At 43.0% G+C, this 17,607-nt stretch overlaps 1 protein-coding gene across 1 annotated transcript; it reads right to left on the reverse strand.

Annotated features, from left to right (window-relative positions):
* Window positions 1-11,410: 11,410 nt before the first annotated feature.
* On the reverse strand, window positions 11,411-13,188 carry LOC105260214 (Y-box-binding protein 3-like). Its single transcript, XM_045050821.1, has one exon. The coding sequence runs from the start codon at window positions 13,012-13,014 to the stop codon at window positions 11,899-11,901; it is 1,116 nt and encodes a 371-aa protein (XP_044906756.1). The 5' UTR covers window positions 13,015-13,188; the 3' UTR covers window positions 11,411-11,898.
* Between the last annotated feature and the right edge of the window lie 4,419 nt (window positions 13,189-17,607).

A 17,607-nucleotide genomic window follows, 5' to 3' on the forward strand; every position in this document is an offset into this window, starting at 1 on the left:
GGACCTCCTTAATTTTGTCAAAGCACAATCTTGGAAGTAGTGGTGATACCATTCCCCAATGGGATTATTATAATCCTAATTAGCATCTTGGGGTAGAACTGCCTGAGCTCCAGTAGGGAATTAGAATTTCCCTACAGGACCTCCAGTCCCATGATAATTAAGGAGTTTCTCATTCCCATATCTTTTAGCTGCTGCCAGAACCCCATGCTTCTCTGTCTCATTAAGAGTCTGATTTAACAAAAGCATTATATCTTTTTAGGTCAATTCAAAAACATACGTAATATTCTGAAAAACCTCTATATACTTATCCAGAACGTCAGGAAATTTACCTAGATCTCCTTTTATCTGTCTTAAATCTTGTAATGAAAAAGGTACTTGTAATCTTATCATAGTGATGCCTCTCTGTGTCCCTCCTCCCTGTACTCTAGCTTCTGGTAGGGGAAACATGACTGTTAACATTATGGGGAGGGCCTGGATAAGGTGGGCAGCAGGGAGCAGAAGTGCACGTTTTTAATTCTGGATATATAGATCCAGGACCCAAGAAGGAGGAGGTGGAGGTGGAGGTGGAAGATTTCCCTTCCTCCCTCTCTGGGTCTGCTTTGGGTATGGGCAGGGAGCCCTTAATTATTTCCCCTCCTGATTTGCTACTAGTAAGTCAGGATCTACTTTACACTGCTTACACATATCTTACTTTTCTTCTTAAGGCCCAAAAACGCTGAACATAGGGGACTTCTCCCCATTTTCCCTGATGTTTGCAAAATAAGTCCAATTATAGGCTTGTACTATAATTGCTATTTGCCTCTGGCAACCAGGTTTTCCCCCTCCAGTTTGTATTGGGGCCAAGCCTCGGTGCAAAAGAAAATGAGTTGCTTTTCCTTCAGGGTTTATGGATCAAAATCATCTCAGTTTTTCAAAATGCATCCCAAAGGAGTATTGGCCTTGGTTGGGGAATTGCCTATCTATAGGAAAGGAGGAAGAGGCATCCCTTATCTCAGTTTCCTATAGCTGGACAGGAGAAGCCTCATCTCCTGGTCCTGAGCTTTGGCTGGCTATGGCACTGGCAGCAAAGAGCCCTGTCAGTCTGGAGGGGTGCTGGTGATGAGGGAAACAAAGGCAAGAAAAATGTAGCTTAAATTAAATTCCCTTACAGCCTGCAGCCCACTGATAGATGTCAGACACCTACAGTGTGTAACACTCCCCAAAACATTTGTGGCTGCCTTGATGCCTTAATGTTTACACTTCCTTAAAAACTAAAAGCAACCTTATCTTGACAATAGCTAACTCTTCAGGGTCCTGTGAGACGCTGATTTCAGCATACAGAAATTCCTTAAAAACTGACTATATCTCTACCCCCCAACCTAAAAGTATATAATCAGTTGATCCTCACAACCCCAGTGCAGCTCTTTCTACCCACGGGTCCTGTCCGTGTGCTTTAATAAAATCACCTTTTTGCACTAAAGACGTCTGAAGAATCTTAGCCATTTGCTCGTGAACCCCATTTCAAATTTCATCATCTGGCACCCGAATGCGGGGCATTGAGTCTTCTCTGGACTCTGAGCCTTGGTGCAAACTTAGTAAGTACCTTCTCTTTTCTTCCTTTACTCTCATTTTGGGGGCTTTCCAAGGAGTATGGTCTTATTGGTATACTTTCATGCTGATTGCTCAGGCTGTAATCCTCTAGCCCATGGCTATTCTACAGGGAGGAGAAAGCCTGCCTTTTGGCTGGAAGCTAGTACCCTGGCTAGAATGATAATAAGACCCAGAAACTTGATGCCCTCTCTTTATTCCTGTCCTTATACAAATTTGTCTGTCTGGAGCACGGGACAGCCACCTAAGTGACTAGCACAGCTGCGGATCTTAAAGACTGCACTGTGAGTTTTCCTCCTTATTGGTCTAATGTGATCCCCTCCCACATTCCTGGTCTAGCCACTTCTGGCTGAGAGACCTCCACTGAGAGCTGGATGAAACCAGTATCTGACTGAATTAAAATCTAACTGGGGATCTTATCCTAAGGAATTTGGCTGTAAGGACTATATGTGTTGTAATGTCACTTAAATCATGTTGGATTTCCATCTTTATTGTTTTCTGTCAATATCCTCTACTAATTACTTAAATTACAGAGTTGGGTAATTCCTCCTTGTACAACTTTTCTAATGTTTTACATGGGTTAAAAATGGCACAGCCTTCAAGGGAACTAAGCCATCACCTTCACAGAATGCTCTTCGAGACAAGGTAAACTAAGGCACGGCCTTTTACACCACGGCTTTCAAGGCACGGCATGGCACGGTGTTTTGGTCCATAGTCCAGGCACCCATTTGTGGCCTGGGATGCAATAGGGAAGTGAGGGGACACTTCCCTTCTCCAGGGACCCTTAGCAGCTGGTCAGTGATCATAGTGATTTTTGTTTCAGGGACGCCTCCGGTTGGTTTGACACCAGGAACCTCTGACATATCTGAGTGGGATGCCACCCAGGGGTTGAGGGCGGAGGGGGGTTTTTGGTAATGTACCTTCTCTACTTTTCTGGCACTATGGGATCTTATTCAGTCCCCATTGACTCTCCCTTGGGATGCCTTTTTACCCATTGGAATCAATTCATATTGTAAGAACTAAGAAAACAAAAAAAAACAACAACCTGATCTTCTTTTGTAATATTTCCTGGCCTCAATACACCTTAGGAGATGAGGAAAAATGGCCCATTAATGGGACATTGAATTTTAATACATTCTATCAGATCTCTTCTACAAGAAACATGGAAAATGGACTGTGGTACCCTATGTCCAGGATCTAAACCAGGATCCAGACCTGAGGGCCTCTTGCAGAATGTGTCTAACCACCAGCCAGGTTAATAAACTCCCTCCTGATATATTGGATGATTGTCTAAACAGCCCCCTCCAAATAAACCCAGGTTACTGGAGGAAACAAAGTCCATCCCTAATGAAGGGGACTCTGACACTCTCACTGTTCCTCCTTCATAATAGACTCAGGTTACTCTAGCTATATGGGGGAGGAGGGCTCTCCCTCATTCATTTCCTGGGTATAGAATTAACATTCTTCTTTTCTGTTAAAAGACAAAATTTTCTAGGATTGTTGGTCTGCTCTTGATAGGAAAATGTAAACAGTGTTTTCTTTTGTTTGTTTGTTCTTGTTTGCTTTTTTTTTTTTTTCTTATGTCTGCCCAGAAAACCAAAGCTTTGTGTTTTGTCTTTATCAGGTCTTTGATTACTTAGTTAACACTTCTCAATGTTAAAGGAGCTAGGTTTTGCTAACAACTATATAACCCTACATATTTGCCCTTAGAATCTCTTTTGCTACCTTCGTTAAATAACTAACTTTTGAGTTTTATAATGATGAGTAATCCTATCTAGGCATGTGCTTTTTAACTTTCTAAGGTTTTAACAAACTTCCCAGGATTTAAATTGTAAATGACATCTTGTTTGACCAATTGGGCCTTTTTATTTGGTACGTTACTTGGAAATCCCTGCCAAACAAATAATGGTGAACCTTAGGTTGTATTGCTTGGGTAAATATTATGTATACGTGATGTTTTGATATAAGGTCACCACTTGATATTCTGATTATTAAAGTGTTCTGTGTCACAGAAATAACTGAATTTCCTTGTCAATTGCATTATAGTCTTTTCTCATTTACAAAATAAGTTTCATCTTCAAGAAGATCCATAAAAATGATTTTTTAAACAAACACAGGTTTTTGATGTCTTTAAAATCATAAAACTGAAATAGGTAAAAAAAAATCCTAAAACTAACAAAAGGGCTGCATTCCAACTGAACAGGAATCAGTAACGTGGGACTAAATAAACTGGAAAAGATGAGTATAATTTTGTGACTCTTGTTTGAAACATTGCTGGTTTTCTAATGTTTGCTCTTCCAAATTAAGGAAACTTTCTCTTAAGATGCCTATGACTTACAGAAATGTGATAAAATATTCCTTTGTGAACCAACCGAAATGATTACCTTTTCTCTCTACCTGAACCCTCTGAAATTCAAAAACTCTCAGTAAGTATTCATTCTTCCATGGCAATCATAATTATTTGCATAAGTTCCATAAGAATCTGTTCTCTTTGTAATAGGACACCATTGGAAATACTGGTTATTTTACCAAGGCTTTGACTGCAACGTCATATTTGAGAGCAACATGCATAGACTCATATATGACCAGTTTTAAGGAACTAAGGTTGACTTTATAAAGCATGAGGCCAATAAAGCCCCCTTGGAAATGTTGGCCTGATACCTTGCTTACAGGTGAGTAAAGAATGTTACTTCGTGGCAGGTGCAGGAACCTCAGGATATCTTTGGGGCCTCCTGGAAAGGAATTCGCCCAAATCTACAGGTATTGCAGGCATGTCGGATGGCAAGTACTTGGCTTGGCTTCTGACCTGGGGAGGCTACTAAAAGTTCAGTCTAGAGATTCCTTATCAAAAGTTCCAGCAATGCAAAATTTAAAAACTTTATTATCACCAATCACTGTTCTTGCTGAGCTTATGTAAATAATTAGGCCGAGTTTGTTTAAACTGGACTTGTTCTGTCGCAGGGAGTATGGCCAGAGTCGCAAAAGATGAGTCCACAAACAAAGTGCAGTTAAGTGAAGGTCCTCATACTCGAGTCAGAATGAGGCCCCGACTGACTCCAGAATGAAGCTTCTTTTTATTAGGATAATTGCTAAAGACTACGTGCATAAAGTCAGCTAAGCAAGTGTGTTAATCAATCTAATGGTTTGGCTTTCCAAGGTTGAATTTCGAGTTAATTGGTATCTATAACACTAGGAAGGGTCAGGTGTGAAGGAGGATCCGGCCCTGGACAATGTATGTTGATGGCTCTAGGTGTTCCTTATGAGCGGCAGCCGAGTTCAGCTGTGTAAACATGTCCTAAGGCCTTGCACCTTCTCCAGCCCTTCCCTTTTGAAGTCTTTTCCTTTGATGCTTCTCACCTGCATCTCCCACATTGTTCTACAAATGAATTAGTTTTCACTTGGCTGTGAGGGTTATTAGGGAAAAAATATGTTTCAATAACGCACCCTTATGGATGTTAAGTTGTAGTTCTAATTGTCTTTAAATGTTTGTTGTTTGCCTACACTAGACAACTTGAGGTAAACCTCAGAGAAATTGTCACAACTCATGTATAGACCATCTTTGTGCCTGTTGCTCTATGGGCCATTCAAAAGGATCACCACAGATATTTGAATTACAAACCAGAAAAACCCATCTGATTCTTACTGCCTGTTCCCAGTCTATCTGAGGATGCTTCAAGCTTGACATCTAAAATTCTTCTCACTTCCAGCACTGGCAGACACTGGGTTTGTAATTTGCTCTAATCATCAACGTGTATTTTTCTTGTTTCTATAAAAGTGCCTCTTTTTAATTACCTGACTGCTTACTAAACAAAATAGAGTCTATATGGTGGTTAACACCACCTAATACACAATCAAGGCCTTAAATGACTCTCAAAATAACATTATATTATTAAACACTAAAATAACTCAAATGCACTAAACAGTTCTACAAAACAAAATGGCATTAGTTGTTATAACTGCTGCACAAAGTGGAACTTGTGCTCTCGTAAAAACAAAATGCTATATATACATTCCAGATTACCACAAAAATATTTCTGAGTTTCTACCTGACAAATACTCAGATTGGTGCTTTAAATGATCCCTCCCTTTCCTTCAATAATTGGTTAAATTCCTGGACTAGAGGAAGATTTTTGTCAACTATCAAAGGTCTTGCTTGGGCTTCTTTTTCTTTTTCTTATTTTAACATGTTTGGCTGTTTTCTCCCATGTCTCTCCACCTGGTGCCAAGACTCCTTCACTGCGATAACCTCGAGCCAAAGGATGATCCTTTCTACTCAAGAAAACTCCCATATGTTATCAACTTTAGATACAGCGGCCTTAGCCTTTCCTAACTCCTATTAAATTCTCAAACTGAGCATCCCTGACCCATAGGTAGGGACATCTCTATGACCCTATTTAGCAGGAAGAAACTACAGAGGATGAGACCTTCTGCCTTCAGCAACCTTAAAGATTTAAGGGTCAAAGTTGTTCAGGGGGGAAAATGATGAGGGAAACAAAGGCAAGAAAAAGGTAGTTTAAATTAAATTCCCTTACAGCCCGCAGCCCATTGATAGATGTCAGACACCTGCATTGTGTAACACTCCCCAAGACCTTTATGGCTGCCTTGATGTCTTAATGTTTACACTTCCTTAAAAACTAAAAGCAACCTTATCTTGACAATAGCTAACTCTTCAGGGTCCTGTGAGACCTTGCTTTCAGCATACAGAAATTCCTTAAAAACTAACTATATCTCTAACTTCCCTCCAACCTAAAAGTATATAATCAGTTGCTCCTCACAACCCCAGTGCAGCTCTTTCTGCCCACGGGTCCTGTCCATGTGCTTTAATAAAATCACCTTTTTGCACCAAAGACATCTGAAGAACTCCTTCCTAGCTGTTTGCTCAGGAACCCCACTTCAACTTTCACTTTGCAAAGCTCCCTTTCATCCCTGGGAGTAGCTGCTCTTACCCAGGCTTGACCTTACCTCCGAGAGCTGACCTTGTCTTCCCTGATTTCTCCTACCCCTCCGTTTCCCACCGGAGGGACTTTGGGGGTATGCACTGTGACCAAGCCAGACTCCCTTGGTTGTGGAGGGATGCACTAGCTTTACTTTGGCTGGACAGTCATTTACATATTGATCATCGGCCCTTGAGGGGGGCTGAAAGGGCCAAAGTCCCAGTCTATTCCTCTGCCTTTTCCAGCAATGCCCATATAAATATGTTCCAGCCATGTGGGTGTCCATTTTAAAGTCTCTAGGTTGTTACAAATCGGCATACATTAGGCTAAATGTAGCAAAATTGTTCCCGTGTATCCTGGCAAAAGCCCTTCATATGTCGTAGCGGTCCATCCCTCATATGGTACAGGCATCCATTCCTCTTCCCTGCAGAAACAATACAAATGTGGAGCATTTGGAGGCTGGCATCAAGGACGTTGCCACCATCTCCCCAGCCTTTGGATCAAAAGAGGGGCAATTTCTTTCTTTAAAAAAAAAATGTTTTTAATGCTTATTTATTTTTGAAGGAGAGAGACAGAAACAGAGAATGAGCAGGGAAGAACAGAGAAAAAGGGAGACAGAGAATCCAAAGCAGGCTCCAGGCTCTGAGCTGTCAGCACAGACTCCGACGTGGGGCTCGAACTCACAAACCGTGAGATCATGACCTAAGCTGAAGTTGTAAGCTTAACCAACTGAGCCACCCAGGCACCCCAAGGGGGGGGGGCAATTTCAATGAAGGCTTGAGCAAAACAATGCAAAATGGCGTGCTGTCCTGTCCTTTTGGTTAAAATTATAGTTCTTTCCATATTTTGAGGCAGACAAAAGAGGGGAAAAAAATCTTTGTTTCCTGCCCCCTTTTTTTTTCAATCCAAAGCAGACCACCAATCCAAGATAACTTTGTCTTTTTAAGAGAGAGTAAAAGCAGAATTTTAATCTTATACCAGTGTACTTTTAAAATACATTCATTTTAACCTTAGTCCATCCTGACCACACATAAAATTGCTTTTCAAAGACTTCCCTTAACAAACTTTCTATAACTTTTCTTTGCATTCAGATTTTGTCCCAAGCCATTTCTCTCAAAAAAACAAAACAAAACAAAACAAAAAAACAAAACAAAACAAAAACAAAAACAAAAACAAAAAAACAGTCTCATTTAGGACAAATATATATATATATATATATATATATATATATATATATATATCTTCAACAAAAAAGTAATTCCACTTCTTTTCTTACATCCTTCTTACAACATCTACTTTTCTATACACAGAGTCACTTTTCTTATTTACATCAGTTTTAACTACATTTAGCAGAATTTTAACTCTTAGAAACCTTAGTCTCCAGTGAAAAGTAAGTACTAACCAATTGTGATTTGTCTGTCACATCAGAATTCCTTAAATGGCAAACTTATGAATTAATTAAGCACAAAGCCTGTTTTCCAACAGACCCAACTATCCTTAGTTTCTCTGCAATAAGTCAAAAGCACACACCTATGTTTAGTAAGTAATGCTTCAGCATTCCATCTGATTTGGAAAAGGCCTGAGTGTCCAATGAATTTAATCCAGTTTATCATCCAAGAAAAACTTTAAAGTTTCAGGCTATCAAAGACCCTGAAAGCTATCCTAACAATTACCCATGAAAACTTTGAGACAGACAAAAGTAACCATCATTTTAAGTCACCTTTTTGCTGACAAATTGCCACAGAGATAACACAAGCTTATTTGACCTTCAGTGAACCTAGGTAGAAAAAAGTTTTATATTTAATGCTGATAACTCTAAAGATATGTCTATCTTAATTAAACCAACACACTTAAATTAGTTTAAATACTGAATATGTTCCATCTGTGTCCATTTAAAAGTCAATCAATTTGTTCACCATTGTCCATTTTTATCTGGGGCACCAGTGAGGAAATCTGAAGTAAGCAGTGTAAGTCTAAGGGGGTACTCTTTGCTCCTTTACAGAAAGGAGAGGAAGAGGAGCTCATGGTACTGGAGGCACCCAGAAGGTATAGGAGCCAGGTATGCAGTCCACACCCAAGGTGGTGCAGAAAAACAGGAGGAGGGAGGGGAAGGCATAAGAGGTGAGGTGTGGCCTAGAAGCCTGGAGGCCAATAAAAGACCAGAGGGCAGAGAAAAAGGTCTCTGGGTCCTAAAATCCTAAATTCTGTCATCTCTGACAGACAAGCAGATGCAGATTTTTTTTTTTTTTCCACCAACAAGTGGAAGTGGGAAGTCACATCTGGCCAGAGAAGATAGGGAAGTTCCCCAAAAGAAAAGGAGTTTTGGCAGCTGCTTGGGAATATTCCTTAAAGTCCCTGTCCCAAGGGACACCAACCGAAGACAGTTAGTTCTAATTATCATCTGCATCTTGTGGGAGCTTGCCATGTGTCTTCTCTCCAATCCCCACTCCCGCCCGCCCCCCACCTGGGCATCAGGGGCAGGAGGAGGGTGGTGAACCCAGAAGTTGTTGAAGTAAGTCCTGCTTTCCACTCCACAAAAGACGTTTGAAATTGAAAGGTTAAAAAAAAGGGGGGGTGGGGAGGACCTGGGAGGTGAGCCACGCCAGAGTGTCAGATATGGAAGCAAGTAGAGAGCCACCTTCTACTGCAGTTGGGAAACCTGTGAGTAGGACCCCTATGGAAGTCACCCAGATCACTCCTAGGAGGATATACGAGGGATCAGTCCTGGGCTTTTCCACTCATTTCCCAAAGGGAGAGGCTGACCAAGACAGAAAGAGGAGAATTCTACCAGATACCCAAACGGGAAGTCAGGGATCAGGTTTTGCAGATAGCCTTTAGGCGTCCACCAAAGAGTAGCCTTGGTCAGGACCCATCCGTTGCTATTCAGCCTCCCCTGAGTCCCGTGCATCTGGGGGTTCATCTCGGAAGGAAACTGGGGCTCCACCACACCGATGCTCCCAACTACTTTGAGAGATCAGCTGGGAGGAGACCAAAGGAGCCTGTCACCCGAGACTTGGGAATGGCAGCCACACTATTTGCTCTTAACTGGCTGACCAGTGACCATTGTTTGGTTTGAGAGTTTTATTTAGGATAGAAAGAAAAAAAAAAAAAAAGAGGGAGCCGTGGCTGCTCTTTACTTAAGGTTAGAAGACGTTGGGTATCCCAGGTGAGCCCCCAAGAAATGTTGTAGGATTCTTTACCTCAATACCCGTGGTTTGTCATCTCTCCGCTTCGAAGAATGAAGAGGTGAACACCAAAGAAAATGAGCAGCAGGCAAACGTTTATTAGAGTATAAGATTAGAAAGTAAGAGGAGTATGAAAGCTTTCTTTGCAGAGAGGGGGGATTTGAAAGTGAATGCCCTGACTATAGGCAAGGGCCTTTGTTTCATAAGGTTCTGTTGCCCACCCGTCCTCCATCCCCTCCCCCTTGTTCCTTCTTATGTCCTACCCTTATTGGCTTGATAACTCTTGGTGCTGGGTTGTCCATTCCTGATTGTCTGGATTCCACTGTGTGAGGAGTTAGACTATGGTCATACTGTCCCTCGTATGACATAAGTGTTATGGTTTACTTATTTCAGTTAGGTATTTTGATTGTCAAATTCCTAAGGGGAACCTGAGGGGGAGTAGGTGGTGTCTGTTACATTCTTAAGAGGAGCCTTATGCCCTAGGGGTTTGCTGTAGTCAAATGCTCCTAGTGTTGTGTCAAAATATGTGTTTTTCCCCACCCAGGGACCTCAGGTCCTAACCTTTCCCTCTCTGCCTATTTTATCCTATCTTTTCTCTATCATATTAGTTTCAAATTTATTAATTGCCCACGCCCCTCCCCCAACCCTGCCTCCTACCCACCCACCAATCCCACTGTATATTCAAAGGAAAACCAGGATAGGGATGACAGTCCCGGTTGGAGCCTCTCTATCTGATGGGAAAGTGGCTGATGCAGGCTGAGCTTTACCTGCCCAGCCTCCCAGGAATCTTGCACAGCCCCCCTGGATGGACTCAAATCAGGAAGCACACATGGAAAACATGGACTACATGTTTCTCTTCAGTTCCAGAAGTATGCATGACAGAAATTAAACCTGCTTCCATCCTTGTTTTCTTTTTTAATTTTCTTCAGTTTTTTTCCTAGCTTTATTGACATGTAGTTGACATATAATATTGTATACATTAAGTTGTACAATGGGATAATTTGATGCATGCATATATCGTGAAACATTTACAACAATAAGGTTAATTAACACGTTATTCACTTCACATAATTATCCTTTTGTTGCTGTCATGGTGAGAACATTAAAGCTCTACTCTCAGCAACTTTCAGGTATACAACACAGTACTGTTAACTATAGTCATCATGTTGTGCATTAGGTCCCCAGAACTTAGTCATCTTATAACTGAAAGATTTTACCCTTTGACCAGTATCTTTCCATTTCCACCACACACCCCTAACCCCTCGTGAAAATGGTATTAGATCGAATCCATTGAAAAATAGAGGCAAATTGTGCTTCCAGAGAGCCTCTTTTTTTTTTTTTTTTTTTTTTTTGGTGTTTTGTCCAGCTCTTTGAGTTTTGCGTCATAGAATAAACACCTAAGCAGTAAATGTGGGTAGTTGGGCCCACCCTCCAGATTTATTGCTCAAATGGCAGAGGAAGAGGATGTGATGGGGACACTTCTTCCCTGTCTGTGTATTCTAATCTTTTAGAACATCCTTGAGATGTTCAACCCTCGCCTCCCACAAGTCCACAATTAGCCTTAAATTCATGACTTGTAAAAAGAACGAACAACAGGTATGATGTTTGCTAAAACTGGTTCCGAAAAAGCACTGAAAGGAGTGGTTCAATACAATTCTGTGCTGACGAGTGTTTTGTTTTAAATCAGACAACAGCAATAATAGATAAAAGCAACATGAAATGATTTATTGAAAAAATGACCATTCAGGCAATATCACACAGCGATGTAAGATAATATTCAATATCAGATCATCTTTGTTTTTGTATTAAAAATAAAAGTAATTTTTGTTAGTCCATCAACTAATTCCCCTGGTGACACAGAATAATAGCTGTGGTTCTGGTCAGATCTTTTAAAAGAATAAATTCAGAGGTGTGTGCATGAGTATGACATGGGGCGTGTGTGTGTGTGTGTGTGTGTGTGTGTGTGTACAGAAATTACCAACACAGATGATAAAAGGGAATTCAGAAATATATAGATCTTGTAGTTTATCCTCAAACCTTGGGGAAGAGGCGTGTATTTTTCTCAAAAGGGCACAAATCTAACAGTCAAGGTGGATGTTTGGGCTGTGTTGCTTTAAAGGACATCATCTCCTCAAGGGGGAATCCCCTGCAGCCCAGGCCAGGGAGTCCCCGGGGAGGGAGCCAGGCTGTTGTTACTTGGCCTGGGTGGCAGAGGGGACATCAGTGACCAATGTGTCCTCCTCCTCAGCGGCGCTGTTCTTCTTGGCCACAGCAACCGAAACGGGTGTTTCCGCAGGGCCCTTCCCGGTCTTGCCTTCTCCTCCCACGTTGACCTGGCCCTGGGCACCGGGCACCTGCTGCGGGCGGTGGCGTGGGTTGTTGGGGCGGCGGGATCCGTAGCGTGGTGGGGGCTTCTGCTTCGGCCCTCCGTCGTCACGCCCGCTTTCCTTGTCTTCCGCCTCCAGCTCCTCAGAAATGCCTGCTGAGGGTCTTGGACCAGGAGTGATGCCTCGAGCCCTAGGGCGACTCAGCAGGTAGCTGGGGCCGGGCCCCCGCCGAGGGGCGCACTCGGGCCTTGAGGCTGGGGCAGACGCGGGCAGGTGGGCAGGCCGCGGGCCGCTGGTGGGAGCGAGGATCGAAGGGCCGCGAGACAGGGCCCAGGCCCTGCGGAAGGGCGGAAAGCGCTGCAGCTTTTGGTCTTGGGGTCCGCCGGGCAGGCGGCGCCTCTGGCCCTGGGCCTTGGTGAAGCCTTCGCCACTGGCCTCACCTTCGTCGACGTCTTCCTCAGCGCCCCTGGGACCGTGCAGGGGTGGCCCACGGCGGCAGATGTAGAAGCCCCTGCAGAAGCGGGGGCGGTTGGCAGCGTAGCGACTGCCCTGCACTGGGGCACCCGCTGGCCCGGTCACGTTAGCGGCCTCGGTGCCCCGCTCGCCCTGCACCACATCAAACTCGACCATCTCGCCGTCGCCCACGCTGCGTTGGTACTTGTGAGGGTTGTTCCGGGTGATGGCCGTCTGGTGAACGAACACATCTTCTTGGGTATCATGCCTGCTGATGAAACCGTACCCGTTCTTCACGTTAAACCACTTGACGGAGCCTCGCACCCTCTTGGCGATGACCTTTTTGGGCACCTTTCCCTTGGCGCCTCCTGCCGCGGTGGTCTTGGGGATCGCGTCTCCGCCGAGGTTGCCAGCCACTGGAGCCCGGGGAAGATCTCCACCTCCCAAGGAAACCAGGAGTTTCTGCGCGGCTTGAGGGGGTACTGAGACGGTCACCTCTGTGCGGGTGACCTCTCCCACCTCACTCATGAGGCCGTCCTTGCTCTCCTTTCTCTGAGAACTTGAGGGAAATCTGGTCCTGGGCGATTGGGGGTGGGGTGGGGTGGGGAGGGGCTAGGTCTGGAGGCAGGAGCCTCACTTTGGAAGGGTCGTCGGTCGGGGCCAAGGACTCTCTGGCTTCGCTCTGAGACTCTTGGAAAGGCCTACGTCGTCTCCTGGGGCAACAGGACACGGACCAAACAGTGGCTGCCGCGGGCGGTGACGTCTCAATGGGGGTCACCCACTTAGGAGAAGGCGCTTGGGCTGGGGGGCGGGGCAGATGTGCTCTGCCTTGTGCTCCAGGTGCCTCTTGGTCCCTCATGGAGAGGGGGCTCATTTGAAGCTCTAGGCAGTGGTCTTCTTGAAGACCCTCTTGCTTGCTTGAGTGGATGTGAAGAGATGACCCACTTTCCATCTCTCTCCCTTGGTTGGAGATATTCCCAGCCTTCTTAAGGGCACTCTCCAAATACTCCCACAAAACCCTGGTCCTCTTCCAACTCCTTGTGTGCTCTATATGTGGGTGAGGCATTTTGTGTAAAGGTGAGACAAAATGGCAACCACATGAAATTAAGACCCAATCAAAGAAGCCCACTGTGGGTTGTTTGTTTTCTTTTCTTTTCTTTGTTTTCCTGCGGAGAGATAGGGGAAGCCTGCCAGCGCTAGAATGCTAGTACTGAGAGGACACTAAACTAGTGCAGGTTTATCCAGACTAGTGTTAGGGTTGTAGAGTAGTGAAGGTGAGTGGGAACACTTTTGTTAACTAGAATATTCTGAAAACGCTGTTGAGCTCTGTGTTCTTGCCCACATAAAGCAAATGGTCATGTGGAGTAAAATAGAGCTGAGTGAATTTGCCCTTGTGTTTTAACTGCAGATCCAAACTTTCTCCCACCCTCAAATGGTTTATGACTCTGTGATCTGTATCCTAAGTTGGAGTTCTGGTTTAATTATACAGGAACCCTAAGAATTCAGCCTAACTGCAGTGCTAATACTGTGGTAAGGTACAACTAGCTGTCTTGAAGTATAACCTTTCAGATGTGATGATAGAGCAGGCCAAAATAGTAGATAGCAACTGGTCAGAAAACTGTTTACATTCATTAATAAGAAAAATAAAAATAAGCCAAGTTGGCCTACCACTTTAGAGTTTACAGAAACCTCTCATGTGTTGTGCATTTGACCCCTGCAATAACCCACTCTATAAGGAAGTGGAGCAGTGTTGTTTTTACTTCAATTTGACGGATGAGGGAACCAGGGCCCAGAGATAGCAAGCTGCTTGCTTAAGTTCACATGTTTAGTATGGGGCAAACAGATTTCATTCCAGGTCCAGGTCTTTTTCCACCACACCTCATTGGCCTTTGTGTACAGTTTTGTGACTTCCTTCAACTGATGTCAGAGAACAGGGACCTCTTTCAGAGAGGTCATACAACCCAGCAGAGAACCCAAGAAACACCTCTTGCATGGATGATCTGTCTCCCCTGGGTTGAGGCTTCCAGGCCTGGGCCTCTACAGGGGCAAAAATTGCCTTCATGTCAACTAAGAAGCACCCCCTGTCCCCACATGCAGTAACCTTCTGCCTGAAGCTGACTAGAAAACAAACCCTACTGCAGACTCAGGAGCCGTTTCTTCACCATGCTGGTGTAATATAAAGTGGAAGAAGGGGACCTCATTTTAATTTTTCTATTTAAAAAACACTTCTTCAGGCATCATCTCTTGTGGTTTTTGCAACAAGCATGAGAGAGCAGCAGGCTACTGTCAGTATCCTCACGTGACCATGAGTAAATCAGGGCACCAGGGCACAAAACATTTACCTGACCTAACCAAGGCCACCCATGTAGTAAGTACAGAACCAGGATAATACCTTTGGGAATTCAGGCCCTCTGGTTCTTAGTCCACTGTGCACTCCATGGCTCCATGAAGCCAGTTCTATGATATTGCCAACATTTCTTCCTTTCATGTCCTGAGAGCTCTTCTTGCTCTTTCCCACATTTGCCATGCTCATTCCCATCTCTGTGCCCATGTTCACTTTTCTCCTCATTCTCCTAGGAATACCTTCTCTCCTCTCCTCTGTCTGTATAAATCCTATCTGCCCTCTGAGCCTCCATTTTGCAATCCTCTCCCACCCCCTTTCCAAATGCACCAGTCCACCTCAATATCGTTCTTGGAAACCTAGTTGCACTTACAGCCCAACAATTAATGGCTACTCTACTTCTTCCCTGATGCATAAGGCTTTATGTCTCACTATTAGTCCCAACTAGATTCTAAGCTCACTAAATCTCACTAAAGAGTGAACACTTTAAATTTCTTCTCTGAGTACCATGGTGCCTGGAACAACACTGGCTGCCTAAAGGGCCACCCGAAATGTGTGCTTGTGGATGAAATTTATACCTTCCCCCTCCCCCCTGCCTCAAAGTGGTTACATCCTTGAATTCCTTACAGTCACTAGCACAGCGCCAGGCACAAAGATGCCAATGAGATTCACTGGCTCGAACTGAGTATGCCCTCTTGAATCTCCTGTTGTTGTTATCGTGATATACAGGATAGTGCCTTGGAGCCATCATGGAACTCTATTAAACTTTCCTGGTTTGTAGGTATTTTATGCAAGAATAAAGGTTTTGTAAAAAAACAAATTAATATGGTATGAATTAATTAATTCAACTTTAAGGTTTAATTTGTTGAGACCATTGTATTATTTTCATTGAAATCATCAGGTTCTATTTGTTTTTAATTTTATTTTTTATTTTTTAAAATTTACATCCAAATTAGTTAGCATATAGTGAAACAATGATTTCAGGAGTAGATTCCTTGATGCCCCTTGCCCATTTAGCCCATCCCCCCTCCCACAACCCCTCCAGAAACCCTCAGTTTGTTCTCCATATTTATGAGTCTCTTCTGTTTTGTCCCCTCCCTGTTTTTATATTATTCTTGTTTCCCTTCCTTTATGTTCACCCGTTTTGTCTCTTAAAGTCCTCATATGAGTGAAGTCATGTGATTTTTGTCTTTCTCTGACTGACTAATTTCACTTAGCATAATACCCTCCAGTTCCATCCACGTAGTTGCAAATGACAAGATTTCATTGTTTTTGATTGCCGAGTAATACTCCAATATATATATGTGTGTGTGTGTGTGTGTGTGTGTGTATGTGTATACATATATATATATATATATACACACATATACATATCTATATATCTATATATACATATCTATCTATATCTATCTATCTATCTATCTATCTATCTATCTATCCATATATCACACCATCTTTATCCATTCATCCATTGGTGGACATTTAGGCTCTTTCCATACTTTGGCTATTGTTGATAGTGCTGCTAGAAACATGGGGGTGCATGTGTCCCTTCGAAACAGCACACCTGTATCCTGTGGATAAATGCTTAGTAGTGCAATTGCTGGGTCATAGGGTAGTTCTATTTTTAGTTTTTTGAGGAACCTCCACACTGTTCTCCAGAGTGGCTGCACCAGCTTGAATTCCCAAGGTTCTGTCTATTTATTCTGCACCTCTCTCCACCCATCCTGTGAAGCATATAATTTAATTCCTATTATTAAAAAGCTGTCAATGAAATAGAGGGTAATTCAGGCTTAAGGTATACCATCTGATTCATTAACATTTAAGAGGCTTATCATCTAAAAATACAATCTTTTAAAAAAATAAAAATAAAAAACTTTGTTTGCTGTTTCAGCCACAAAATGGTGCTGAACCTGAGACAGCAGAGTCCATCCAGGCCCATTGTAAAAGGTGATAACATTATCTACTGTGAAGAATAAATAAGGTGGCAGCCTAAGGAGCGGAGGCTTAATAATAATGCCCCAGCCATTACTGGACTGACTCACTGGCACTTCCTGTTCAAAAGGTAAATGCGCTAAATGGAAAAGAGAACCCTATCCATCTTACTCCTTCCAGAACCACACCATCAACTCCACTGTCTCTTGAGTGCTGCTATCTGTCCAAGGCAACATAAAGGTAATATAATACATCCAGAAATAATAAAAAGTAATCTAGAGTATGGCACTGAGAATGCCCACCCTTGCCCCACATCCTGCAAATGGTACATCACAGAAACCAAGGTGACTCCAGAGATACTATGGATGTCAATAAGTGGTTTAAAATATGGGCAGTGTTGCAATTTTCAGTGCACTCTCAGCTGAGGTTTTGGGAACTAAAATCATTAGAAAGAGCCATGAATCTTAAGTCAGAAGATCTGGGTTTGATTCCTGGGATGGCCAAATATTGACTGTTTGGCCTTGAGAAAATCACCTCACTTCTCTGAAATGCAGTCTTCTGGCATGTAAGAAGGAAATATAAATGCCTAAAATGTGAAAAAAAATATGTGTAAACCAACAGCTGTGAACATTTTGCCATGTGTTAAAAATAAAGGAAGACAGAGTGAAAGAAGGACAGAAATGATAAAGCATAATGGTTAATTTTATGTGACCCAGTTTGGCTGGGTCATGGTGCCCAGATATGTGGTCAAACATTATTATGGATGATTTTGTGAGAGTGTTTTTTTGGATGAGAATAACTTTTAAATCCGTGAATTTTGAACAAAGCAAATTGCCCTCTATAATGTG

This window comes from Felis catus, chromosome X (assembly GCF_018350175.1).
Source record: "Felis catus isolate Fca126 chromosome X, F.catus_Fca126_mat1.0, whole genome shotgun sequence".
In the NCBI taxonomy this organism is placed as follows: Eukaryota; Metazoa; Chordata; class Mammalia; order Carnivora; family Felidae; genus Felis; species Felis catus.